This window comes from Bemisia tabaci, chromosome 5 (genome assembly GCF_918797505.1).
Source record: "Bemisia tabaci chromosome 5, PGI_BMITA_v3".
In the NCBI taxonomy this organism is placed as follows: domain Eukaryota; kingdom Metazoa; phylum Arthropoda; class Insecta; order Hemiptera; family Aleyrodidae; genus Bemisia; species Bemisia tabaci.
In genome coordinates this window covers 47,083,667-47,096,257 of record NC_092797.1, presented here as the reverse complement: position 1 = coordinate 47,096,257, position 12,591 = coordinate 47,083,667, and the positions used below count along the sequence as shown (strand labels likewise).

The window sequence follows — 12,591 nt, the reverse complement described above, 5'->3', positions numbered from 1 at the left end:
CAAAAGATAAGATGCATTTGATGTATTAAAAAGAAAGTTATTTATGAATTATGATAAAAAAAAAAGTTTATTATGCATCAAGATAGTATAATTTTTTTTATACTGAGGCAAAGACCGAAAATATCAATCAGCCGCATGCTGATTTGGCTATTAATGTAATATGGAGGTATAAAATTGGTCGATTCGAACAGTGAAGAGGAGGAAGAATCCATTTATTCTGAAATAGTAAAAAGAAGTTCCAAGCAGTAAGTTCATGCTAATTGGACCATTCTCCTTTCTCAAGTAACTTTTTGATTAGTAACTCTGTTAACACATAGTCTAGACAACAAACTTCGTTTCGATAGAAAATTTATTTTAACTCTTGATAGAAATTAATTTAGTATTATTATTACTGTACGTAATTATGAAAGTTTAAATGAACTAGGAAACATCATCTGCAGTCTTCATCAACCGAAAAACGTAAAGCCTTAGAGGCACAACCATCAAAAATAGGTTCTATCAAAGTCGATGATGATCAGATCATGATTTGACAGTGAATTCCTCACAACGATATCGACGACCTTTGCACAAAATAAAAAAATTAATGCATTAGCATCAATCTGCCCAGAGTGCAGACTTGAACGGGCAAAAATCACTTTTAAAAAATCCTACAGAATAACAAAAACAATTGAATTAGTCATAAATTCAGGAAACGAAAGAATTCGTTCAAAATTCTTTTAGAAATTAAAATATCTACAAGCACAAGTTACATAATCTGACTAGATTTCAAACGAATCAGACCTAAAAAATGTCCTATCGGGGACAATTCGCTGATCACCACAGCGCTAATGAAAGGAAAGACATGTTAAATTTGCGATTTACGCACGATTTAGACTGTTGATTGGTTTATTGTGTAAACACTACCTAATCATCACTTGAAAAATTTACACAAATTAATTTTTTATACATATTTACCTTCCTAAATCACAGATTGTGTTAGATCATCATTATATTATGTACAGATAAAGTCTAAACCTTGTAACGAAAACTTTGCAAAATAAAACAAAATCATAGAAGAACAGAGGATCCAGCTGCCCCAGGCTGGACTAAAATAAAAGAGAATAAAGAGAAAAGAAACCTGAAAAATTCAGCAATGGGCAAGGCTTAGGAAGAGAAAGAATTGTTCGCAACAAAGAGAGAGATTGAAACGAAAATTGGGAAAACACTAAAAAAATACACCTAAAACCCGTTTCGACAATTTTTCTTTCTATATTATTTTCAGAGGTACATGAAAGTTTGGATAGACAGTTTTACAAAGGAAGATGCATAAATTTTGATGCGTGAAAATCATGACTTTCTGTCAAAAGAAACAATGCCAATTAACGTTATCAAAGAAGGCTTGCACTTTTTCTCAAATTTGTATCAAGTTTTTGTCAAATATTTCTAGCAAAAAGTATCTAGACTTCAGGGCAAAATAAAAAATACTACATAAATCTGGATAAGGAGAGACAAAAATCATTAGAGGAAAAACGAATAGAAATCAACGGTTTCTTTCAACATAACGAACTTAATTTGCAGAGACAGCAATTGGTCATACAAATAGATAATACTTAAAGAAATAAATAAAAAAATAAAAAGTTTTGAGAGACATTGTCTGACAAATTGACAAAACTTCTCATATTAATTTTCCAATAGTTCAATTTAAAAACAATTTGAAAATGCTTCCTACATGTGATAAATATCTAAAGTGATCTGGTCTAAAGAATCATTAGCTGAAGCTGAAGATGATAAATTAAAAAGAGGTTTTTGCAATAATTGCTACTGATCGAGAATCGCTTTGAAAAAAAAAAGAGCCTGAAATTTTACTATTTGAGTACCCAATGACATCATGAGCACAGATCGGATATTATCATCTGCGTTTTGAAAACTAACAAAGCATTACATGCTTTCTTCAAACGTTTAAAATACTATCAAGATATGGAAAGAATATAATGCTGTTAGATTTGAAAATGGATGCTATAAACAAACACAAAAATACATCAGATATTTCTGAAAAGTGGCAGTTTTCTCTGTCAATTACAAAGCTGTGTTTTTGTGATGCTAAATTTGAAATGTAGACGCTCTGTCATAATTGCACAAGCAACTGATATGTATTATAAAAAATACACATTAAAATCTTAATAATGGATGGAACTAAGTACATACTGAAGATTCAGGATGTTTCATTTTATTGATAATAATAAATAAAAAGGAGGTTATTAAATTGTTAACCTTCTCAATGACTGGTTGCATGTCACCCATGAATCCGTCACATCGTCTACATTTTAAGCCTTTGAATCGATTTTTATATTCGATGAATCAGATTTAAAAAAAATAAAACCGATAAGTAGAAAGACTATTTAACTAAAATTAGCAAAAAATTATTCTGCTTTGATTATTGGTAAATGGAGCGACAAAAAGAGTACAGCACATTTGATTGCACTCGACACATCAAACGCAAGTTTATCAGATAATCTAAGTATTAATGTGGGTCGCACATTCGTAAACACATCACAGGAAAACAAACTAATTTGACTGCAAAATTGATTCAGAGTACAAAAATAAATAATAACAAGAACACATGGATTCATCAGTTTGGCTGCAGTCTCTTCTTCACCGTTGAAGAAAGGAATCTACCTATGGAGTCTTGGCTAAGTCTATCATCGTGATTGCGAGGTGTCTTCTTTCTTCAGGTGGTCCGTGTTCGGAGGTAGAGGTCGGAGAGTCGGCGAAGGGTCCTTCCTCAAATGAGGAGCAGGAGGGTAAGCACCATAGAGTTTCGACTCTTCATCAGCTCGATATGCAGCCATTAGTGGGGTGAATCTCATTGGATCATACCTGCAGAACAGTTAAGTAAAAAAAATTAATTTTGACCAATTAAAGGAGGGAAAAAAGTTGAGGACCCTGGTAGCCACATACATTTAATGGGAGTGGGTAGTGACCACACATATTTTCCAAGTTGCAAGAAGTTGTGATTGGTGAACGAAAGGCTTTAAGCTTCAAAGCTTTATAAGTAAAAATCGAGGTGATTTTCATAATTTCATTTTGCACCTGCGGTGGATATTGTACACTAGACAATTGAAAAAATTGCAAAAATCTGTCTCAAATTTACTTCATTATGCAGATAAAACACAGTATCACACGGGAACTTGTGAATTGTTTAAGTCAGAAGTCTTTGGTTATTAGCAAGAAAATACAAACTTGTTAAATCTATTTGTTTTCAATATTTTTATTGGTATAATTGTTAAGCTCTGCTGTTTCGCAAACAGAGATACCATGAATACTTAAGACACAAAAGTCCTTACACTTGTAAATTATAGTAGCGAGTATGAAGAGAATGAGTGATAGAAAGGTGGCCTGAACAGGACTGTAATTAGGAAGAGAACACATCCACTGAAGGAGGGTGTAAATTAAGAGGAGATACTTGGACTCTTTCCCAGTCCAATAAGTGTTAGCAATACTACAGACTACCAAATAGCAGTTTTTTTAAAGTTTATTAAAAGCTGATTTGATTTCATCTACAAAATTTTATCAAACTTGAAGCTCTAAGTGATGAGAACTTCTTAGTGAGAAGCTTTTTGGGATTCCTGATCTGTGTCATGAGAATGCAATAGAATGATTAGATACAACATTCGGCAATAAACTTGTTGGCCTTACCTGTAGGGGTTTTCCCACGGTGTGAAATGTGAAGGAAGCGTACGTGGAGTTTGTCGTGGCGGTAGGAAGTGTGGAGGCGGTCTGCCGAGCAGAACGACCTCTTCTTCTTTGGGCACTACGACAGGCATTGATTCCCTGAGCGGACTCCGGTCTCTGACCATCTTTGGTGATGGAGTCGTGTGGTGGTGCAACGGTGACGCATGGTGTTGCTGCTGTTGTTGCTGCTGTTGCTGTTGGTGAATTAAAAGCCGGCGCTGCTTCTCTTCTCGTTTCATCCGTTCCCGTTCTTTGCTCTGCTCTCGTTCCTTTCGCTCACGCTGCTCTCGCTCGAGCTCCGCTGGATCGGGTTTGATCGTCCATGGTGTCGGTGGCGTGCCGCCTGGGTAAGCGCCAGGCACTGCTCTAGTTTGCAACCTGAGGACACAGTTTAATACCTCCATTAATTTACATTCAAACATGATAGAACACTTATAATTACGATGTCCAATAAACGACTCAGGAGCTATATACAAAATATCATGAAATAACCTTAGTAGAATAGCAATGATTAAGTCAAAGAATCTCCATTGCAACACTGAAAAACCTCTAATTAATTTTCATATATTTCAGAGAAAATTAATAAAAAAATTCAAATTTAGAGGGGATATCTTTCAAAAAAATTTTCGAATTTTTCTCAGATTCACTGAATTTTTACGAAAAATTGTTGATAATTTTTTCATGAAACAAAAGGAACTTGTTGAGCTATAACTGACTGGTAGCGACTTTCAAAGGTCTTCGTGTCTTGCTTAATAATTAATTTTAATATTCTTTAGAGACTGAAAAATTCCACTTTTTGGAAAACAAAAATAAGAGATAAAGTCGTATATCCTATCATTGACATTGTTTCTTTCAATTAAGACTTTGAGAAGAGAATAGTGCACTTCAGCTTGTATCACATTCCATGCAGTTTCAAGGCATCGTCAGCAACAAATTTGTATTCAAATTGCTCACTTAGAACAGTCTACTTTCTCTTAGTGCTGAAACTATTTAAAAAGAGACGTCATCAAAGCTCCTTACCTAGCCCAGGGATCATGAAGCGGAGATGGAGGAAAGGCTGTTAAAGATGAAAACGTGTGTGACGGAGGATACCTTCCGAACATGCTGCCACTTACACCACCTGAAACAAAAATGAAATTGTAGAATAAACTAATTTTTCAATGCTTTCAATGTTTAATTGAGAAGAAAGTTCATCACTAGAGCATTTCATGTTGTGTTGGGAAGAAATTTCTATTACTCAAATTAATAGAAAACTCACAATTTTTGGTACACAATTTAGCTGCAATGGAGAATGTTATATCCTTCATACTTCAGAAAATGTACTTTGCACTTTATTAATCTGGCATTTTTCATATTTTTGGGTTTATTTTTTTAGAAAAATAAATTCCAGGATCTTCAAACAAGAACATGACATTGGTCAAGAAGGACCCCCTTTTGATTTAATACTAAATATAGGGAAAGAAACACTTTATAAGCTTCTCACTTAAACAAAAAAGTTATCGACTCACCTATAGACTTGCCGATTGTTGAGAACGGCGACGTTGCTGGATGCGCTGCAGGATGATTCTGTGGATGTGACGGATGAGAGGGATGTGAAGGGTGAGAGGGATGAGCTGGGTGTGAGGGATGGGAGGGATGGGAAGGATGTGAGGGATGCGAAGGATGTGAAGGATGTGAAGGGTGAGATGAAAGCGTAGAGTGGGTTGCATGAGCAGGGTGTCCCGGGTGTGAAGGGTGAGATGGCAGAGAGGGGTGCGTAGGGTGAGCTGGATGCGAAGGATGAGAGGGATGTGCTGTATGTGAAGGATGCGTGGTGTGAGAGGGATGGCTTCCAGGGTGACCAGGGTGCGCTGACGTTTCGAAAGAAGGCGGTCGGAAATGCGGGAAATCCTGAGGCCTTGGGAACAGGTGACTCGGGGGTCGCAGTCCTTCCGTTTTGGTACCTTTCAGCTCTACTGCTGACTGCTTCTGTTGGTGGTGGTAGATTTCCCATGCTATCCGAACGTGCATTGCATTCCATTTGCCAGTTTTCTATTTTGAAAAAGAAAGATGATCAAACTTAATTATTAATTCTTAAAAAATATCAACACTCATTAAATACACACGGCTCTACTATTTGAGGAAAGTTAGATCCAGCAAGGCATCTAATCCTTTCGAAACAAGTTGAGGAACTTTTGACTGACAGTGAGAGCAGGGCAGGTATTCTAGTTGACTTGAAGTCACTAAACACAAATCGTGGAAAGAAATGATAAATAGACTCCTGTTTCTTCACTCAGCCTATTTCTTTGTAGATAAATCACAAAAAAAATGATAAATTTTGTAATTCTGCACCTAAATAATTGTTGAACTATTCTCATTCAGTGTTAATGCGATAAAGCTCCATTAAGAATTCCAGCGTGGAATTCCAGGGTCTAAGAGGGATTACAAAAACGTTTGGATCTACAAAATGTTTTGAGCAGTGAATCTAATATGGTAACCTTGCAAAAATAAAAATGTTTTAAAGTAGGGACATTCAAGCAAAGCAAAATAAAAATTCAGTCCACTGAAATAAAATTATGATGAAAAAAACTAAACAGAAACATACCACTGGTTTAGGTTTGGTAGGATCAGTCAATTGCTGAAAAAAAACAAGCAAAATAAAGCAAATAAGCAACTGATATAAAATAATAAATAAAATGTATGAGCATAAAAATGCAGCAAATGCTGAGGAATAGAAAGAAGAATTCTTGGATGAAAACAAATTGGATGAAAAAAGCAGGGGAGAAGCAGAGATACATATTTACAGAGAGATTTGATTCGTCCAACTCAACATCAACAACATTGCTACGTGCAACTCAAGCTAGGAGATGTAAACGAGCACATCATGTTTGAAAGATGAAACTTTGATAGAAAACTAAGACAGTTAAAAAACTACTCAGAGAATTGTTTGATCTGAAAAAACTAAAAATTGTTACAGTATTATTTTAAAATTCATCATTTAACGGTTCTTTAGATTGAGGTTTGCTCTTCAGACGGTTATTCAAAAAAACAAAAAAAAACAAAAAAAAAACACAATGAGACAATGGTTTGACTAAGTGACAAAATAAACTTCTGATTATCACATAGACAGTGATGATACATTAAAGGACCAGACAATTTTCAGGAGTTAATATCTAGGGGGTATCTGAGAAGTATGTACTTATAAAGGAAAAGAGTCTTACCTTTGGCGTAAATGTAGGGAGATGTGCTGGAGGCGCAAATGGTGTTGCACCAAGAGTTGGATGCAGGAGTCCTGGTGAAAAACCTGGATAACTGTTAAGTCCTAGATTTTGACGGTAGAATGGTGAATCAACGCCACCAAGTTTTGGTATATCTTTGAACTAAAATTAATCAAAAACAAAACACAAAGATGTAAGACGGAAGCTATTGAAGGTTCTTGCTTAACAGGCTATGTTGAAGTTTAATAAAAAGAGGGAGGGTGGGACATAAACTTTATACATTGAAAAAAGAAGTTGCAGTATTCTGCCATGCTGAGGAAAAACGCCATTTGAACCTTCAGGCATTGCCAAATTTCCTTTGATAAAACACAAATTTCCTGGTAAACTTATGAATATTTTGCCTTCCAACTTTTCAGATAATTTTGTTCGTAATTTCACCTACAGTTCCTGAAAATTTCAAGGGAAAATATTCATATCTTTCCCCAAAAATAAACATTTTATTGAGGGCTTTTGGCAACTCTTGAATGTTCATACGGCGTTTTTCCTTAGCAAGGCAGTATTTGTCACTACCATATTGCTTCGAATGCACATTTAGACTGAAAAATAGGGTGCACCAATTAATTTGACCTGCTTGACCAATTAAGAAAACAATTTGACAATTTTTGGCAATATGTTTGTGTGGTGACTCACCAGCCGTGAGCCTAGACTCATTAGTGGCTGCATTGTCGTACAAAAAAACCTTTAAATTCAGGTTTCGAAAGTATGAGCTTTCCCGTTTACCACATCGAGCAAACCTTAATTTATTTTCTTTGCTCCAGCACACAATTCCTTTTGAAATTATCAGGTACCAAATTCAAGAAAATTAAGAGAAATAATAAGATGAGAATAATCCAAAAACGAGAGAAGCAGTAAAGAGGTATGAACTTACAATAGGAGGGGGTGGAAACAGGCTCGGGTGAGTTGCGTGGGTCGGAGGGGGCGGAGGCAACAATGGTGTATGTTGATGGACATGAGTATGTTGATGTTGATGGTGATGCATTTCCGTCCGCAGAAACGTTGGAGGAGCACCGCCACTTTGGCAAGCCAGAAATCTATTGTCCAGCTCCCGCCTTAGTAAATCAGCTTGATCTGGAACAGAGACAACGAGGTATGATTAAATGAATTGGAAAAAATTGTATGTAAACAATTTCGAGCATAAGGAACTCAGCAAAAAATGTTACTCAGACCTATTCAATTTTTTTGACTCTTCCTCAAAATTGCGAAAATTATTTATGTTTTTAAAATGGATCATATTTTTTTTACTTAATGAAACTTGCTCGGATCTGCTAAAAGCCACGATGCCTCAGTAAGTTAGTTAAAGAAAACACACTTCAAATATCATACACTTAGTTCAAGAATGCTAGGGCAAAATTTTCAGAACTCCGCTCCAGATTTTGCGAGTCTTTCTTCAACGGAACGCTTCATGAATAAAAAACCTTAGGATATATACTTTGTGTTCTTTCAGGATCGGTACAAACTACATATCCTCCAGTACGAGTCCTGAAAAATCAAATTAAATAGGTGTGAAAGTTACTGGGTTTTTGAATAATACACCTGAGAGAAATTCGCAAAATCTGGAATGGAGAGAGGTGTTTCTTGCTTAGCATGGCCAAACATACAATGTTCTTAAATTTCTGTTTTCAAATTTTCAGCTGCCTATGTATATTATAGAACTTGAAGAGCCCTGAAGAGTGAGAGCACACAACTTCTAAGTCAGTAGAGATCCATGGCTACCATTGGTGGTAGTAATGGAGAAAGAGAGGAGGAGACAAAAATCACGTCAACAACCTGGATGCTTCAGTCATCAGTTGGCCCAATGGTTACCACGTAAGAAGTTGAATGGTGCCATTCTCTGATGTGACATTTGCCTCTCCTTTTCTAAGTAGATTCAAGCTTTTACTCACTTGTTTGGAAAAGAGATTCAGCAGAGAATGGGTTAGGTGCCTGGGAAGGCGCTGCACTTGGGGGAGGAGCCAACGAAGGTGCCGTCGTGACTGGCGGAAACAAGGGCGCTGTCGATGGATAATGAGGATGCTGACGAGCCGCTGTAGCAGGACTACTTGCACCACCCGGCCTGGAAAAGATTAATAAAGAGGATTATGTAAAAATTGTTGCAATACTTCATTAATAGCAACTTTTGGACAGAAAGTGATAACAGTCCCGACTACCTGGAAATAAGCAAAAATTACCTACCTATTCTGGTAATTTTAAAAGAGCATGCACAAGACAAATTTAGCTCAAATGGTGCTCTCTATGACACAACTTATTGCTGGAATATTTTGTTCAATATGTTGCAGCTGCATTAGATGTGCCGACTATGCTGAGGTACTAAAGAAAAATGCCGTACGGACTCTCAGGTGCTGCCTTTCCTTTGATGATATACAAATTTATTGTAGAGGTTGTGAATATTTTTCTTTCAGATTTTCAGACGATTTTGTTTTTAATTCAATCTAAAATATCTGAAAATTTCAAGGGAAAATGTGCATAACTTACGTCCATCATACATTTTTTATCAAGGGGCATTTTCCAACATTAAAATGTTCAAACGACATTTTTATTCAGCATGACAGTATGGTTGTTTTTACAGATCAGCTATGAATATTTATGCAATTTTAGTAAGTAGGGTAGGATGGGGTCAGTCCGCCAGGGTGGGTCAGTCCGCCAGTCGACCGTAGCGCCCCTAGCGGTGGTCGAATTGGGAAATTCAAAGCATGGGAGTAAGCAGTTGGAAGTGCTCGTCTACTATATGTTGTTCCAGGCATGATTCATTTGTTTACAACTAACCTACAGGCGCAAGTGTTAAAATTGCTCCCGATCGTAACTTTTTTCTTTTTTGGAACTTTTCGTCTGGACTTTGGTGGTTTGGTGATCGAAATTTGGGAAGTACATCATCGTAAACTACTCACTCAAGGCTATTGATTCCGTTTTTGATCTTTGAAATATCTTTACTTTTGTCATGTCAGGTAACAATTTTGTGCAGCGAAGCCGGGATGGGGTCATTCCGCCAGTGACGCCGAGGGTCATTCTGCTACTGGCTAAGTGACCCCTTTTTAGGTTTAGGTGCTGCTACACTGGCTAGTCCTTTATATGTATGTAGTTCAATTTCAAAACCACCGACTTTTTATTAATATTTTAACTTTTTTTTTAAAAAAAAAAAAATTCAAATTTTGAAATTTATTAGACCCTTAAAATTAACTTTTCGTTCTTATAGTTATAGACTTTTTTGTACTGACTGAAGTTCTGAGTTCAGATATGTTTGTTTTCCTTCATTTTTCTTAATTAAATTGTTTTTTCCAGCACTTCTCATGTCTTCATTTGCTACTGGCGGACTGACCCTAAGAATGTGGCGGACTGACCCTACTCGTGGGGTCACTCCGCCACTTTCTTTTTTAAAAAAAAAAAGTTCAAAAAAGGGGGGGAAAATGCACCTAAAGAATCCAATTTTTTTTTGTGCATAGTCAAAGGTCCAAAGATCACTCCTAGCATTCAAACAAGTTCATCCATCAATTAGGGAACTCAGGAAAAATCTTGGGGCAAAAAAGTGGCGGACTGACCCCATCCTACCCTAGACGAGTGACATTTAAGATTTTAAACTTGAATTACTTCGATTCAAAGTAAACACAAATTCGTACAGTTTTTCTTTATACCAAAAGCACCTTTTAGATTGTACTCTCTTCTACCGCTGGAAAGATCATGATTGCTCAAAGGGGAAAATTTTGGGAACTTATCAATGTTAAAGGAGGAAAAAATACTTACGCTGGCCAGACAGATGCTTTGTTGAAAGTTAGACTAGAAGATACAGGAGGTAAAGCTGGAGCCGAGACTGGAGGAATTGAAGGCGTTGAAAATGGGGAAGAATTGCTCACCGGTGTTGGCACACTTCCTCTACTTAATGTACTGACATTACTACTGTAAACAGGCAAACCAAAAAGTGTTGCGATTAGATAAGGAAGTAAGGAGTGAATTAATTAGGTATCTTGAATCAATGATAATAGGAGTGAATTAGGTATCTCAAATCAATGAGAATGGTTGGGTAGTTTTGCAGGTCGGTTTCAAAACTAATACAGTAAAAAAAAAATTGAATTGACTGAATTTATTTGTTCAAATCATGCTTTCCGCCTTACGGAAAACTTGCTACTTTTTCAAGTGTTAAAAAAATGAATTACAACGGACTGGTCAAAATTATAAAAAAAGTTGTAAAACTATTACAAAATTTTCCTTGCATTAGAGATAAGTGTGAAATAGCAACATTTCTTCCTTAACGGTGAGATTGATTTTGAAAACACAGGTCTTGATTTTTGAGACATGGAGACATGAAATTAGGGAACTGTTTACTTTCAGACCCCTCTCAGTGCATTGAAAATTTCTGGCTAGGCCAACAAATGTCCAACTCCAAATAATCGCTGAAAATTGAACCTTTCCTGAAGAGAGAATTTTTTTCAAAATAATGGAGCTGGAAGAAGCAGACCCCCTTAAGCCCCCCCCTCCCCTCCCCTCGACTAATTGTAAGTTTCTGTTTGAACTCCCTGACTTGGAGCTTGCTTACACGATAAATAGTCAAAGAACTAGTGGTAGGTCACGTACCTGTAGCTGTCCCTCTCACGGGCGGGGCTATGGGTCCTGGGCGAGTGGGCTCTGTTAAGGAGCGGCGTGGCCAAAATATCCCTGTGGCTCGTCGTAGTGTTGGTTGTGGCCGCGACGGGGGCCGCTGTCCCTGCTACGGAGCTGGCACTTGCCGCGGATGTCACGGGCTTGACTCCAACCGGCGCAGGTGACCGTCTTAAATGCTGCAACACACAAACAAAACAACTTCAATATTGACAGAGAACTTCCGACACGCATAAAACTTACAAAGAAACACCATGAACAGAAAAGCAAAAGCATAAGTCAACATAACTGAAAAAACCATGATGAAAATCTCTGCCTTGATCTACAGACTTTAAAATATTGCTGGTCGTTTTGTCACTTAATTTAGCGGAGGATGGTGGCGTGAATAGGGAATAGGGTGGGGGGTTCGGGGGTTTGAACACCCTTAGACCTGCAAACATACTTGAAATGAAGTTGATTTTTCGCAATTTTTTGAAGAATTTTGACTTTGTAACCTCCCTCCCCGTGGGACAGTTATTAGGCCACGCCATGAGTGGCGGCGTCAAGACACTTTGTGAAAACTTTAAAATTATCGCGCCAAACTAAAGGCGAAATTTCAACACTTCCACATTGTATACAGACAAAAACGGTTTTCCAACAAAATTGTGGCAGAGACTTATATTGGGACCCCATGACCTTAAAAAAAATCCGACGATATTAAGATAAACGAGACGACGATTAAATATAGATGCCTTAAGACGAGATTAAATATAGATGCCTGCGATAGTTCCTGGAGATATCGAAAGTTTCAGCGTTAATTTATTTTTAATTTTTTTTTCATTTATTCCTTCCAAAGATTACACTAGGTAGGTACTAAGATAACTGAAACATAGAAACATTGGCTCATCCGATTTCCGAAAAAATTCCTGTCGTCAGCTATGCTATCACGAAGGAATTCCACTATACGCGGCCGGCTTCACCCACAAGTTAAATCATGGAACGTCTATAAAAAAAATCCGACGATATTAAGATAAACGAGACGACGATTAAATATAGA

General features: G+C 37.0%; 1 protein-coding gene across 4 annotated transcripts in view; it reads right to left on the bottom strand.

Annotated features, from left to right (window-relative positions):
- Positions 1-1,224: 1,224 nt before the first annotated feature.
- The window catches only part of LOC109031843 (uncharacterized), a 381,329-nt gene continuing 369,962 nt past the window's right edge, over positions 1,225-12,591 (bottom strand). For 3 of the 4 annotated variants that reach the window (XM_072300833.1, XM_072300834.1, XM_019043631.2), the window contains 10 exons: positions 11,532-11,734; positions 10,704-10,856; positions 8,852-9,021; positions 7,837-8,036; positions 6,912-7,070; positions 6,296-6,328; positions 5,220-5,742; positions 4,732-4,831; positions 3,676-4,089; positions 1,225-2,856 (listed from right to left, as the gene is read on the bottom strand). In XM_072300833.1, the coding sequence (XP_072156934.1) occupies positions 2,679-2,856; positions 3,676-4,089; positions 4,732-4,831; positions 5,220-5,742; positions 6,296-6,328; positions 6,912-7,070; positions 7,837-8,036; positions 8,852-9,021; positions 10,704-10,856; positions 11,532-11,734 (2,133 nt within the window). In that variant the 3' untranslated portion in view covers positions 1,225-2,678. The remainder of the gene's footprint in view (positions 2,857-3,675; positions 4,090-4,731; positions 4,832-5,219; positions 5,743-6,295; positions 6,329-6,911; positions 7,071-7,836; positions 8,037-8,851; positions 9,022-10,703; positions 10,857-11,531; positions 11,735-12,591) is intronic. The other variant, XM_019043640.2, reaches the window with a different exon arrangement.